This window comes from Camarhynchus parvulus, chromosome Z (genome assembly GCF_901933205.1).
Source record: "Camarhynchus parvulus chromosome Z, STF_HiC, whole genome shotgun sequence".
NCBI classification, from domain to species: domain Eukaryota; kingdom Metazoa; phylum Chordata; class Aves; order Passeriformes; family Thraupidae; genus Camarhynchus; species Camarhynchus parvulus.
Genome location: NC_044601.1, coordinates 32,540,274 through 32,555,142, shown reverse-complemented (window position 1 = coordinate 32,555,142; position 14,869 = coordinate 32,540,274). Strand labels below are relative to the sequence as shown.

The 14,869-nt window shown below is 36.3% G+C and overlaps 1 protein-coding gene across 1 annotated transcript in view; it reads right to left on the bottom strand.

The window, feature by feature from the left end:
- Positions 1-462: 462 nt before the first annotated feature.
- CDC42SE2 (CDC42 small effector 2) overlaps positions 463-14,869 on the bottom strand; it is an 83,122-nt gene continuing 68,715 nt past the window's right edge. The window contains exons 5-7 of the mRNA XM_030969337.1: positions 6,582-6,683; positions 2,812-2,929; positions 463-2,386 (exon numbers count right to left, since the gene is read on the bottom strand). Of these exons, the coding sequence (XP_030825197.1) occupies positions 2,831-2,929; positions 6,582-6,683 (201 nt within the window). The 3' untranslated portion in view covers positions 463-2,386; positions 2,812-2,830. The remainder of the gene's footprint in view (positions 2,387-2,811; positions 2,930-6,581; positions 6,684-14,869) is intronic.

The following is a 14,869-nucleotide window of genomic DNA, read 5'->3' as shown; positions in this document are numbered from 1 at the left end:
AGCATGAAATTTAAAGTAGTACGTTAGTGTTTAAGGAATAAACGTTCAGAGTGTCAAATATAAAAATTAACTGACCCAAATAGTAGGCAATACTGTGCCTTGCAGGTACTTTAAATGAAGATGGGCATATTATGGTGACAAGTCTTTTACTGATCACCACAGTAACCTGCAGCACAATCAGGAAAGTAACACACATATGAGTTGCAGTCAAAAGGAAAGATTTCCAAAGTATTTTTAGGACACTCTCCCTTCCTTGCAGAAGCCCCTGGCATACATGTTAAATCAACGTGACAATAATACTGATAAAATTACAGGCAACAGAAGGGTCAAGTGCAACGAAAAAAACTCAAGCCTGCAATTTATTTATTGACACTAATAGGTTACTTTTTTCACCACAAATCTGTCTGTAAGATGCAAGTGTTTTTCTAATGCAAATATAATTTATGGAAAGGAAAAAGGGTAGGCCACCAACTGAAAGAAAACATTTATTGAATCAAAGTCAATACTTTCCTTTTAATATCTACAAGCCAACACTGAACTGACTTTATTCAAGAATGAACACAATGTACAAAAAAAGTATGTCTGTTATAAAAATATGTCAATTTTTTTCCTGGCTATTGAGCTGAAAACATTTTGGCAAGTGCAAGATAGTTTTGGCAAGCAAATTTAAGCTGCTATTACCAATAACGAAGATCAAATAATTTTGTAATAGTTTTGTAGTATATTTAAGAGTCATTGTTAAGTGGCATTGGAAATGCTAACCCCTAAAAAAATATATGTATCACTGCACCGCCATGTACTTATGCATCCAGACAATTGAACATCTCATCAGGAATCAGAATCTTTACCAGTGAACACTATTCAACCTACTTTGAACTATTCAACCAGATAAGTGACATCTACCACTGAAATACAACCTAGGGAAGGCAAACTACCTCCATAGCTGTGTATTTATGTGTTGTTTACAAACAGAGAGAGAAGCTTAGGTAGACTCATAGATATTTAAATTACCAGCTGTTGCAATGTGAAATCAGGGAAAGAATAGAAAGAGAATAAAGAATCATTTATGAGTAGTCTACATGCGTATTTGCACATAGAAATGGATTTGATTAGGATCAGTTATGCCTTATTTGTTTAGATGGTTTGGGTCTTTTTCCCTCATAAAAATCTAATGTAACCAGGCCTCAAATAATTGACTTCTCTAAAACCACCAGCAAGAAGCAAAAAAGGGACCATTTATAGAGATAATCTGAAAACAGTGCAATATTAAAATGCAGTTTCACAACATGTGAAAGAAACATGCTTTGGAACCTGAGCAAAAGGCATTTTACTGACTTAGTAAAAAGTCACCCTGTATGTTGTTTTCATTGGCACCTGTTCTGCCAGATTAGTATGTCGCTCTTAGCAACTTCCATGGCCCTAAATATTTAGTACACAGATACTGCCAACCACTTAGAAAGGTCTACTAAACTTTTCAGCCAATATTGCAGGCAGTCTGACATGCTGCTACTGGAAATGACTGTACAGGTTGAAATTAATTGTAGACAGAAAAAGAAGCAGCCAAACATGTTGCTCTTCTGTGTAAATAGACTAAAGTGATTCCACAACACTTAGATACGGTACTACACTGGTTTACAGTCTCAAGGTCAGCTCTTTCAAAATAAATATACTGAACATTTACAACAAATGCCTCATGAATGCAAGCTCTCTCTTTATTATTTCAAGACCAATTGGATAAAAACTAAAATAAAGACATGACTGAAGCAGCTAAGTTACAAGTCCTTTTTCAGAAACAGGCATGACTTGGTGCCACAGCAAAATTTTTCACATCTGCAGTAAGCAATTTTTTTTTCTTTTAGCACCAAGCAGGCCACCATAAAAAGCAACCCCACAAAGCATGCGGTCATCTACTCTGTTATTTTGTATGAAGTAATTATTTGTGCTTGCAGGTCTCAGACCTTTCAAAAATTCAGTGAACATTAGGTAATTGAAGACACTAGTGGAAACTCATTCATTTCTAAACTATTTGACTGGAGAAGAGATTAAAAGACTAAAAAGCAACAGAATGTTGCACATTAGTATTTCTGAGGAATGAGGAAAGCTAAGATTGGCGCTTTAATGTGCCTTAGAACAACTGAAAAGTGACAACCAATCCTAAACAGCTCTACATCCATGATACTGGTAGAGGCCAATGCGTGCATGCCACTGAAAGGCACAGTCGGACCAATCTGATAAGTGGCATCATCAGAGCAGAACAGCAACTTTTCACTGGACTAATCACGAAGGGTGAACAATGAACCATCACTTCTCTTGTCATGAGCACAGAAAGCAGTCACCAAGGCAAAAGAGAGGACACAGGAAAGAAGATACAGGAACTCACATAAACCTAAAAAACAGAAAACATGCATTAAACCAATTTTTGAGCATTCTGACCATTTTCCAACTGCAATACTGCTATACATTGACTTAACACCATACATCTTATGGAAGCACTGCAGAAGTGGTACCATAATCACATCACAAACTTCTTATGAGATTTGTTTTACAAATAACTTTGCCTGCAAAGATTGACCTATGAGATCACCTTTAGTTAAAACATGCTTAAGGTCAGACTGACACAGTCAGAACAATCTGCACTCCATTCTGTGAAAAAGTGATATTCTTACAAGATAGCTAATTTTTAAATCAGAAATGGATTTAAAAATTGGTCATCATAAGGACACAGATTTTTATAGGGAGATAATTATGAAGCAGTATGATTGTTTTTCATACTGCTCTGACAGCACCTAAGAAGTAGAATGAAATACTTACAGGAAAGTTATCCCCAAGGTTATCCTGCCTTTGTATCTACGAGTTGCATTTGAACATTTGCAGATATGCCACCTCCATAGCCTCCCTTGGATTGCATCTGATTCTGAATTGAGCTGACCTGGGGATAGAAGGGAAAAGAGGGGTAGAAGAAAGATGAAGAACAATGAGTTGTAGCATCTTCTTGCTTTTAATTTTATTTTTTCTCTAGGTTTGGTTTCCAAGCTCTCCTTTGTTACCAGTAAAGCTATATTACTTTTGCACAAGGACACGTGCATCCAAAGCTTGCTGAAATTTTAACTTCAGCATGTAGCTCAGCAAAAAAGATCAAAGAAGTGGTGCTGAGGCAAAAGTTTTTCCTCTGTCCTAAAGAAAACTGGCTGATTCATGGTTTCACTGACCCACTTGATTAATAAAAAATTGAAAAATCAAATCTTTTACTGGCCTTGACGCCACCTGACAAACTAAAATTTATCTTGTTATATGGAAAATGTTCTCAGGTAGGTATAATGAATCACACATTTATCACTAAGTAAACATCATTATATTAAAGGTATAATATCCAACCTGCAAATATCTGTATGGCTAATTCAGATCATTAAAACGGGGCCAAACTAGAATTTCCTAAATCCAAAAATGGAACTTTTGGTTTGTGGAACATTTTTGATTTATCTATTTATGTGACAACATACAATGCTTGCCTTAATTGATACTGATCCTTTAAATGGAGGATATCTACTTTTTAAACCACAGTAAATGTGAACTTTCCTGAACACAGCTTATTTGAAGGTATTTTTAGTCTGATGCATATAAATCTTCGTGCCCCCCTTTTCATGCCCCATGTTTGAACACATGCACATCCTGCTATGACTTTCACTGGCTCTATCAACAAACAGAAAAGGAAACCCATAGTTCTTTCCTGGTTGTGTTGCATGAGTCAAAATAATAATGTCCAAGTGCCTGCAGGAAGACAACTTGAATCTTAAAGGTTTGGCCCTTTCTTCTCTGCATCCCAGAGCATACATAACAACTACACAAAGAGTGGAAAATAACATTCATTCAAAGCTATGCCTGCAGGGCACCACTTGCAATTATTTCATCTATGCTCCTCCTTCACAGAGACCTAAAAACACTACTGGAATATCACTGTGCTGTGTTAAAACAGCACAGGAGAAATTTCCAAGCAGCTTGCATGATATTCTCTGTCTACAAAGATGAAAGAAATATATTTTCTTTTCCACAGCAAACAAAACACAAGCACATGTACAGAATGCATCAGCAAACTCATTCTTCCATGCAGTTTGTCAAACCTATGCGATAAAAGAGCCTGTTTTTTTGATCTGTATCCTCAATGGCATACTGCAATGCTATGCAAAGGATTGTGGTTTTTTTATGTATTTAAGAAGTGCAATGTAAAACCATTTTATACTTTGGCCTTTTGCTGAAATAAGTGATACAGCTGCAGCAATGCAATACTATAATCTTATTTTTCTTCAGGGAAAAGTGTTCAGGGCCAATTTTCTAGGGCATCTGACATCAAAGACTACAAACTCAGTAAAAGAGTGTGCTGAAGTGCATGGGGACGTATTTAAGAACTTTCATATTCTACCACACCACTCATCTTCTTCACTAAGCATCTTTTGCTGCCCATGGAAAAAAACAAAGTCTCAATTCAAGTTTTTTCCTCAGAAAATAATGAATCTACACATAAATGTATTCACAAGAGTGAATATAGGATGCTGGTAATTTTATCTGAATGAACGCTGAATCCGGCATAAAAAAACCTACAAAAATCTGCAGGCCATATCACCTTTCCACCTAAAAACTTGCTTACAAGACTTGAAAATTTTGGAGAGCAGCAAATCAACACAAATTGCTGGACTGAAGTATAGGTTTTCAAGAGTATTTCTAAAAGTTAGACTAATTTCATGAGTCACACATGAGTACCTGGATAAGGAAGTATCAGTCTTAAATTCAGAGACTACTGCCCTTAAAACAGAGAATGCAACAAATGGAACTAGTCTGCATTAACATTTCAGTAGCTATTTTGTATATGAAAACTTTTGTAGGAGACATACAATTTTAAAATTGCTATGCAAAAAAGGTCCTACATTTGTAGGCTTTTACGGTGGCATTCTTTCTGAAGCACCCTCCTTTTGAGGCTGAGCAGTAAGAACAAGCACTGTGAGATGTAATTTTTGGTTTTTTTCTTTCCCAAAGATGCCATTGCCTTTCTCTGATGATATGCAAGAGCAAGGTTCTTCTCTCTTATGTCTAATTTAGATGGGACTTAAGGATCTTAAAGATTTTGGAAAGGAAAGAGGATTGTACCCATTAAGGGACATGCAAACTGTTGTGTTGCTTATGCATCTCATTAAATTTACCTATTTCCTTTTTTTTACCCTCCCTTTTACAATTAGGAAACAGTACAGACAGATCTTGAGAAAGAAAACAATTGAAAACTACATGAAATACATGAAATCAAAGACTGAACTGAAGAATATGAAGCATCAGAGGAAAGAAATTTCACCATGTATTGTGAAAGCAAAATAATAGACTATGCGACCAGCTTGTTTGATTACTTTTTTAAAGTGTGGCTTTTGCTTTTTCAGTAATTGTTTTTTTCAATTTATAATGGCTTTAAATATTAATGTAACATATCCCATTAAATAAGGAATCAGCTTTAACTAAATTGTATCAAGTGGAATTTGTGTTTGGCCATTTAACTTGCTTACAGAGGTTTTACTAAAAATCATTTCCAGCCCACTATGTTGTTTTTGAAAAATATTTTATGATGTTGAATTTTCTAGCTATATCCTTCCTCATTACATGCCAAGTTAGAAAAAATTTTTGTGTGATCTCAGTAACACCAACTTAAACTAGCTGAAGATAAAAATTACTTCCCTTGCTTACATTTAAGCTTTTTTAGCTCCGCTTTCCATTCTGATATTTCTGACAGAGAGATTTTTCCTCTTTGTCAACAAGTCTTTGTCATCTCCAAATATGTTTTCCTTTAATGACTATTAATAAAGTCAAGAAGTACTTTTCATCTACATACAACCATTTTCTATATTTTATATTATTGACCTTAGAGACAGATTGATATTTCACAGAAATTTGAAGCTGTAAAACATACACCTCTTTCCATAAGCTCATTTTCATTATTTATCTTAGCTTCTGTTTTTTCACTTTCAGACAGCCAAAAATATTTATTGTGGCCATCTTCTACAGGAACCCACAAAATCTTACTGTGACACTGTTTGCTCTTGAAATAATTCACACTGCAAAGAGGGCTACAGAATATAGAAAAAGCTCAGCAAGAGCACCCAAACATGAATTTGTTTGCACCATAAACTGAGGTAAGTTAGAGTTCTACATGAAGTATATTTAAAACAGCTTGAGGCATTTAAGGTAAGAAATCTAGTTAACTATAAGACACTTGGATTTTTCTATATAATACCTGAATATATTTTCAAGTATACATCTGTTTTGGTTCATACATATAATCAGAGAGGATTTTTAGTTATAAAGTATTCTATATAATTTATACAGCATCTAAAATGTGTTATCAGTAAATATAGGAATTAAAAAATAATCCGTATTCTTGAATGCTAGTGTTTAGGACTTGGAATTAAAATGCTATAAGGTCATTCTTCAGTTTCATACCGATGCTTTCTTATAGCTGAAAGACTCCTTGCTTCAGCTACAACATACAAATACAGTGCTCCTGTATTCTGTCTAATATGAAATGATGTTCATCCACTCATGCTTACTGAATTCATTCCACTGAACAGGTCTCCAGATCCTACATGAGCTGTGTGAACAAAGTTTGTCGGCTCCCCAATCATGCTTCGATCAATCCGCCGTCGTCTTTTCTGAAAGAAAGGTAAAGAAAATATCTGAAATTCACTGAAAAGGCAAAAACTGTACATGTCATAAAGGCAGAAGTTAACCATCTATAGGAAGGATATTGCATATACTGTAAGGTACTTTAACAGAGTCAAAAAACAGAGACCAAATTCTGAGGTTAACCAACTCACTGGTATTACTGTCCTTTTTACTTGGAGGGTGTGTACCAACAAGCATGGATACCACTCCCAGCATTTAGGCCAACAAAACATTTCTTAATAACCCTAATAAATTCCACATTTATTAACCAGTATTTGCAATGTTTCATACAGTAACTTCTGCCTATATTTGTATTTAAATCATGGTGGGACAGATCAAATTTGAGTAATTCAAAACAAGAATTAATGATTAAAGTGTGTTAGAATAGTCTATGAAGCCACAAACTTACAGAATTTCTTATCTGCATGCCCTGATATTACTGTTTGCAATATACTTCATGGCAATGTCCAGAACAGTGCCTTGAGTTTGATCAAGGCTAGTCACAGATGTATCTTTACTGAACTCTGAACACATACACTTAAGATCACTTCCAGTATGCATGATTCTCGACTGTGAGCTGAAGGGGTGCAGTGCAGTACTAAGGCAAAATGCCAGCTCAGGGACTCTTCTGATTCCTATACCATGCGACAGAAAGCAAAAATTGCTTAAACTCTGCTTCCCAATTTTCAGAGTCACAGCTTCATTTTTCAGTAATCTAATAACATGGAAGTAAAAAAATTAGAGGCAGTAAAGAATTTCTCTAATTAAAGCTGCTTTGGTTGCCTGCCTCCAGCTAAGCATTGCATTTAAAGGATAAAAACAAGAAAACCCTATCCTCATTTCTTAGGCCACAGCCAGGAGCTTACACGGAGCAATTCGTGCAGTGTGTAGTCACCATATGCCCATACTCTGAAAAATGCCTGCATTTAGAAAAAAAAAGTTCACAATTCCAATATCTCACTTTAAGGTATGTTGTACAAAGTAGACTTTAAGAGCTAAAAACTTGACCTCAAGTGAAACCTTCCTATTACCTTAAAGTTCATTTGGTCTTGTTTTTAATGATCTCTATTTCTAATTGGCTATGAGGTTGTAAGACCACACAGACTCAAGGCAGGAGGGTACATGCCTCGAGTGGGCTAACTACTATTTCAATAGCTACAGATGAAATCTTTATGAATCAGAGCCCATACCTATGAGAATACATCATAAGGTTTAGCCAGCAAGTACAGAACACATTTAGTCCTGTCCTGCTCCTTTTCCCTATTACAAAAGGAGATTTCAGTAGGTTTCAGTACCTTCTTGCATGCTATGAATAGCTGGGATGAGGAGGAACACATAAAATTCTGAGGGAACAGCTAAATACAATGATCTGATCTAAGCTAAAACTACTAGTTTTCTCTAATTCCAAAGAATTTTGGAATTGGAATCAATCAATTGATCAAATAAAATATTCCAGCTGTAAAAAAATTGTATTACACCATCCTCTACTGTAATATCCTGTAATGCTGACACATGATCTAGACAGCTGTATAAAAATACATTGCTTAAATTAAAACACTTAAAATTATTTAATGCCTGTAGCAGTTGCCCCCTCCCTCTTTTAAAAAAACAGCAACCAAATGTATGTATCTACACAATACGTCCATAATTCATTTTAATAGATTTTTGATGCAGAGAAGATATAGACAAACTCAAAGACTTTAGACTTTTCTTATCTTGTTCATGAGTTTTTAAGACAATTTAATTTTTTTTTTTTCTGTTCAAAGTAATTTATTTTACTCCCTAACTTGTTAAGATCACTGGCATGCCATTAACAAGTGCTGGATCTTGTGAATGACTATAAATGTTTCTCCACTAATCATCAGGTAGTCAACCAGTAACCACTACTTAAACTGCACTGCCAACAAACCACGTCTCTTATCTTAACTAAGTTCCTTTTCAGAGGCCACCAGCCTGCTACATCTGCCTGACATGTGCCCACTGATGTGAGTTCCATGAAGCTGTGGAACAGTATTTAAATGCAGTGCCACAAAATAGATCACTGTGAAAGTGAATAAAAAATTGATTTACTTTTTTTTTTTCCTGCAGGCGTACCCATCTTCCAATTACATTACTGTTTTAGCTTGGATCCTGAGAATGCTTTTGAAGCAACTTTACCACTTCTCACTTATCATGATTCAATTTTAATTTTAGACTAACCCTAATGGAGTGCAAAAATTACACTTTTTTTAAAATGTAGCTGAACTTGAAGACTAACTGATGTTCTCCCACTGCTATCAGACATTGAGGCAAATGAACCAGGTGAGCCAGGCTGCAGTAGATCACAAGACATGTAATACACATCATGACTCCCCAGCAGCAACTGTTCTGCTATCCTACACAGCTGATCCTACTAGAATGTGCTGTTCCTGTAGACATGGTCTCAGCCACAACCAAACGGACCAATTAGAATGTGTAAAGACATTGGGAGCACTGCAAAAAATAATCTCTTTACGAGGAGTGTAACACAGGAGAAAGCAGTAGGGGAACATGCTTGAAAAGGTTAAAAAAAAGCTTTTACAGAGGACACCAGAAATATTAGCTTTGCCAGGATTTTATTCTGAGGTTGTATTTTTGGGGGCCTTGTATCTGTAATAATACATGCATAACAATGTATGTATGCTAATGTAAGAATTAACACAGGAGATCGATTTTTTTCAGCAAACTGAATTTCAAAGAAGCAGCATATTCATCTCCTACTTAGGAAGAAATTAAACATAGTTATGCTGATTTCCCTCTACCATCTGTGGTTTTCCATGCTCTCTCCTTGTGCAGCTCACAAGCCTTTTTACATGACTGATTTGTTGTGGTGAAGGACTCACTTTGTGTTCTGGGAGTTAAAAGTGCACTGCTTGGGAAGGGGCCCCTGTCTTCTCCAGGGCCACAGAAGCTGTGGCTGATCAGCTGAGATAATCACCATTACTTTCAGGAGGGAAAGACACATAAAATACTTCATGTTAAAAAATAAATAAAAAATACTGACAGGGCTCAGCAAAATTTAATGGCACTAGGCTTCACCCACATACCTCAAATTGTCTGACATCATACCATAATTAATTACCCCTAGAATACATTTACACACCACTGATTTAGTAATAAGTAGTCATGAAATGTGACTAAAGGTCATCTATAAAACAAATGAATGTTTATGACACTAGTGCAAAGAACTTCAACATACACACCCCTGAGTATTTGTACCACCTAAAGCTTTGTTTTCAAGATGTTTCTGACTAAAGAAATAAATGCCACAACCTAACTAAATGTCAGCCTAACTACAATGAGTCCTGTGTCCCCTATTTGCATTCCCTGTGGATTTTTTTCCTAGCAGGAGGGAAACAGAAGAAGGTTCATATTATGATTAGCTAACTTGACTGTTATCTTTTCTTACAGTTTAGGTCAAGTTGCTAAAACACTCGGTATCAGTGGACAAAAAACATTTAAAATCTGTATTACAATATTTTTCCCCCTTTGCCTTGTGCCAAAGCACATCCCCTTTTACTAGGAGGGCAAGGAGTGACAGGGTTGCCTGCCTCCAGGCAGATGAGATGAGAGGAAAAGACCTGTAAAAGGATCCTGGAAGTATACCATGAAGTGCCATCATTAATGGCTTTACTCAGTTTGTTCCCTTGACAGAAAGCTGAAGAATTTGGATTGCAAAGTAGATACCACGCAATCTTTACACCATGAAAAGAAAAACTGATCTTGAAATTGAAGCAGAAGAGATGCAGGCTTGTGTGTTAAATGTCTTGAGAGGAATGGAAATAGTGTGAAGATCCACCTAAGAAGCCCTGTTCTGAATGTGTACTAGATGCAATGAAACAGGATCACAATTCAGTTACCATAGAAATGAAGTAAAAATTGATCTTTTCTATTCTTAGCGTGAAAGTGATGCTTTGCACCCACACAGTAGCATTTGCTTCGAAATACAAGATTAGAAATGCATCACACAAAATATTTTAAGCCTGCAAGTTTCTTGAAACTTTAAACAATTTTAAACTTTTGCCTAAAATGTTAAACTAATTATACCATGTATTCAACCTGGGCTTCAGCAAAGCCACAAACATTTCACTGAAATCCTGTTTTTCACAGTTCCAAAGACTTTTTGTGGCAAGAAATTCTAAACTGTAATTTGTTTCTTTAAACATACTGATGGGTCCAGAAGTATGTAAAATTTACTTTCTACTCCCCTGTATTTTTGGCTTTCCAGGAAGACGTTATCTTTTTTCACTATCTCCAGATTTCGTCCAGAGCTCAGGCTGTGCTTCTTTAGCTCAAGCCCTTTTGTAAGTGATGGCAACACCTTCATGAGAGGTCCTCTCAAAAACAACAACAACAACAAAAACCAAAAAAAAAAACCACAAAAAACCAAAACCAAACAGTTAGGACACAGAGTGACACCAAGGTCTCAAACATATTAAAAAAAAATTAAGTGATGTCATTTAGATCTTGGGAGGTTGGCAATTACTATCCTGCTAGAAGCTGTAGTATATGGTAGAGATAATTCATGCTATTAATGTATAAAATACTGTAAAATCCAAGCTATGTCTTTGACCACCCCTGGCCCGGAGCAGTCTTATTTTCATTCAATTAGCTCCCGGACAACGTTAAGATAATATCAAGTCTTTGATGTCAGAATGTATGAATGGAACCTTCCTGGGCCATGATCTCTGACTTCCCCGGAATGTCCGGGCCACTCAAGAGCGATCTGCACCTCAATCGCATCCACCACACTGACCCCCAGCACCTCCCTGTTACATGTGAATGCCGACTTCTCCGGAGTGCTCTGACAACATCTAGGCACCTGGATTGGACTTTTGTCTAACCCTGCACATGTATGGCCTCGGTTCTGCATGTGAAGGGACACAAAGGAACACTCGGTCATCTCTGCCTCAGGCAGAATAAACTGTATAAGAACTCACTGCGCAAAGCAGTCGGTGTGAACGGGGAGACTCTGACTCCCGGAAGTCAGATCTGTGCTCACCCACCGTCGAACCCGGGCTCGACGCTGCCCTTGGATGTGGTGGGTTTTTTTCCAATCGAAATTCTGTTTCACTGACAATTTAATAAATAATTGCTAAATTTTCTTATAAATTTAGCTCTCGATTTGATCATTTATAACAAAGCTGAAGATGCAAGTGAAGTCAACTTTTGTATGAAGTTTCATACAAAGATATTCCAAAGTCAAGTGCCAGCCTACATTTGGTGGGTATCAAAAGCAAAGCAATCTGTTAAGCTCCAGAAGAGCACATTCTGCTAATTCTACCCCAGATATTTTGAGATGGCTGTGACAGACATATCAGAAATCCAAGTCTAAGTGAAACATAAGCGACAACAGCATTCCAAAGAATCCTACAACACAAAAGTCTGTGTGGATTCTACCTGCAGCAGGCAGTCCTCAAATGAAAGGTGTACTGCAGGTGCAGATGAGGAATGTGCACTAAAGTCCATGGTGGAAACTGAAGAAATTCAGGGGGGATGATGTATTATGGCCATATTGTGAATACAAAATCACTGAAAACAATGCTTCTTTATTAAAATTCACACATATGGCATCTTTCTCCTATTGCTTACCCATTTAATTTATCCTACTTTACAAAACAAGAAAAAGTGCCAACTCTTCCACAGAGAAATGTTCTTTATCCAGCTATATGATGTCCTGGCTATTTATACCTTAGGATCTCAGTAAACTAGACTGTTAGAAACCAGACAACAGAATACCCACTGTCCCCAATGTCTACATGAGCAAAAACTCAGTGGTAGGGACGGGCTGGATCTTTGCACCTCACTTTGAGAATAACAAAATTTGGTATGTAAGTCACAAGTAGTAAATCCTTGTTTTAATCACTCTCCTCTAAAACTAACACAGATATAGTTATGTTTGGATTGAGGAGAACTTTTTAAAAATTAATACTCGCTAATATCATCAAGCTATCACAAGGGAAGGATAACTTTCCTACTGCCAACTTTTTAGCATTTACTCAAATGTTATGAGTAATTTTTAGTAACTGTTTTATACATATCGTTTTTATTTATTCCATATGCAGTAAAAATACACTGCACATAGCATATTTATGAGTTGCTTAAGTTATATTAATATATCATACATCTAAACACATTTTTTATATCATTCCATATTTATCTGTGTCCCAAAAGTACAGGGCACAGTACAATACATTAGAAAGGAAATAACATGTTGATCTGATCTATCTAGTCTGATTTTGTGCAATGTGTTTCCAACCAGATCCAAATCAATATGAAGTGTTCGATATATAAAATGCCAAGTGATGTACCTTCCTTTTTTTAATCAAGATTATCTAGTCTTTCATTTTAACTATCTGTAGAAGAGGAAGTTTTGTTCAAATTTGTCGCAATTTCTCCTTATTCTTCAAGACACAATTATTTTTCATGACATATTATTTTGGCTTGATACATAATGAGGAAAAAACAAAACCATGTACCATGCTTTGGCACCTCAACCGATACAGAGCTTCCAAGATTAATTTTCCAGTCTTGTATCAATTTCTTCTCTAATTTCAGACTATTAAAAAATTAAATTAAAAGGAGTGGAGATTGTATAGAACAAAGTATTAGTAACACTCCACATTTCAGTGGGTTATGGCAGGAATACCTGTGGCTTCAGCAGGCCCCGTTCACCTGCTAGGCTTGCCTTCGTAGAGTCAGCAATGCTTACTGTTGGCTGGTAGGCTCAGCAACCTTGCCAAGCCAAAAAATAGCTTTCCACTTTCCTTAAATGAATACAGTCACAAAACAGGCCTATCTCTCTAGGCAAATGCTAACTAAAGAAGATTTAATTCCTCTCCACAGCCTTATTTGAGATTTAATAAACTTACTTGCTAACTCCCTACACAGAAACTCTCCCTGGTGAGTAGAGAACTAAATTATCCATCTGCACGCTATAAAGAGTTGACTTGCAGAATGGGTTTCTGTGGTCAGAGAATAATCACCTAACATTGCCTCCAAAAAGCTTTCTTTTTTAAAAGCAAAAAGATGACTGTGTATTCATAAACACTAGAAAGTTACACAGCTTTTAATACTTGTCTGCACAACAAGAGGATGAATTTTGACTTCTACCTCAGTCACTACATAGGCATCAAATACAATAAGAAACAATTCACTCTCTGATACTTCTTTGCAAGTGTGCCTTTTAAGTAACAGTATGGTAGTTAGAACATAATGAAATACAATAACTTTTAACATCATCTAACCCTTTGCAACACTAGGAGATCTAGTGCTAATACATCTGTCCATTCTAAACAAATCCAAACCTCAAACTCTCCTAAAGCAAAATAAACCCCATCCAACTGCTAAAGTAAAGCCATCCAACTGCTACTCTTATGATAGACAGGGCAAATGCAAATAAGGAATATGCTCCTGGTTTTCCTCTGCTCTATTTGTTTTCACTATATTTTGCTTTCACACTATGTGGGTGCACTATCAAGACACTGATAATACAGATACGATATGGATTTATTTTAATTAAATAAGAACTATCAGACTATAGGTTCTCACATCTATTGTGTTTGATGTTTCAGAAATAACCCTCAATCAAGCCTTTTTTGGAGAACTTCTGTTACCACTTATTCTAGTGATAATTTCATGATTACCCAATGCAAAAAGCAAACTCTTAATCTGCAAATTCACTTTGGATTCTTTTTACCAATAAAGATAAGCGTCCCTGAGGACATTTCAATGATAGAACTGTATGAAACAGAGCCATTTGCTAGCTTGGTATTCAAAAACTCAGCTGAAACTTCAAAAGCAGTTGCAGGCCAAAGATTAAAAAAAAAAAATCCCAAGGCAGAAAGCTAAGGGAAGGATTTAATCAAAGTCAAGATAGTCAACAATTTCAAGATGGAGAATCTGGATGGTCAGAGGAGAAACTGAAACCCTTCCCTTTATTTTCCTTCTTTGACCTTTCATACTTTTTGTATCTGCTCTTAAAAAATACCAGCAGCAAGACTCCCTCTGCTTTGGCACCCATCTGATCCTCCAGACACTAACACACAGGAAGGGCTAGGTACTTGCTCAAAATAGGAATTATCACCCTGTAGAGGTAGTTTTCTGTCCTCCCACATACATGCTGTTCTACTTCCAAAATAGTCTCGTAGACAGA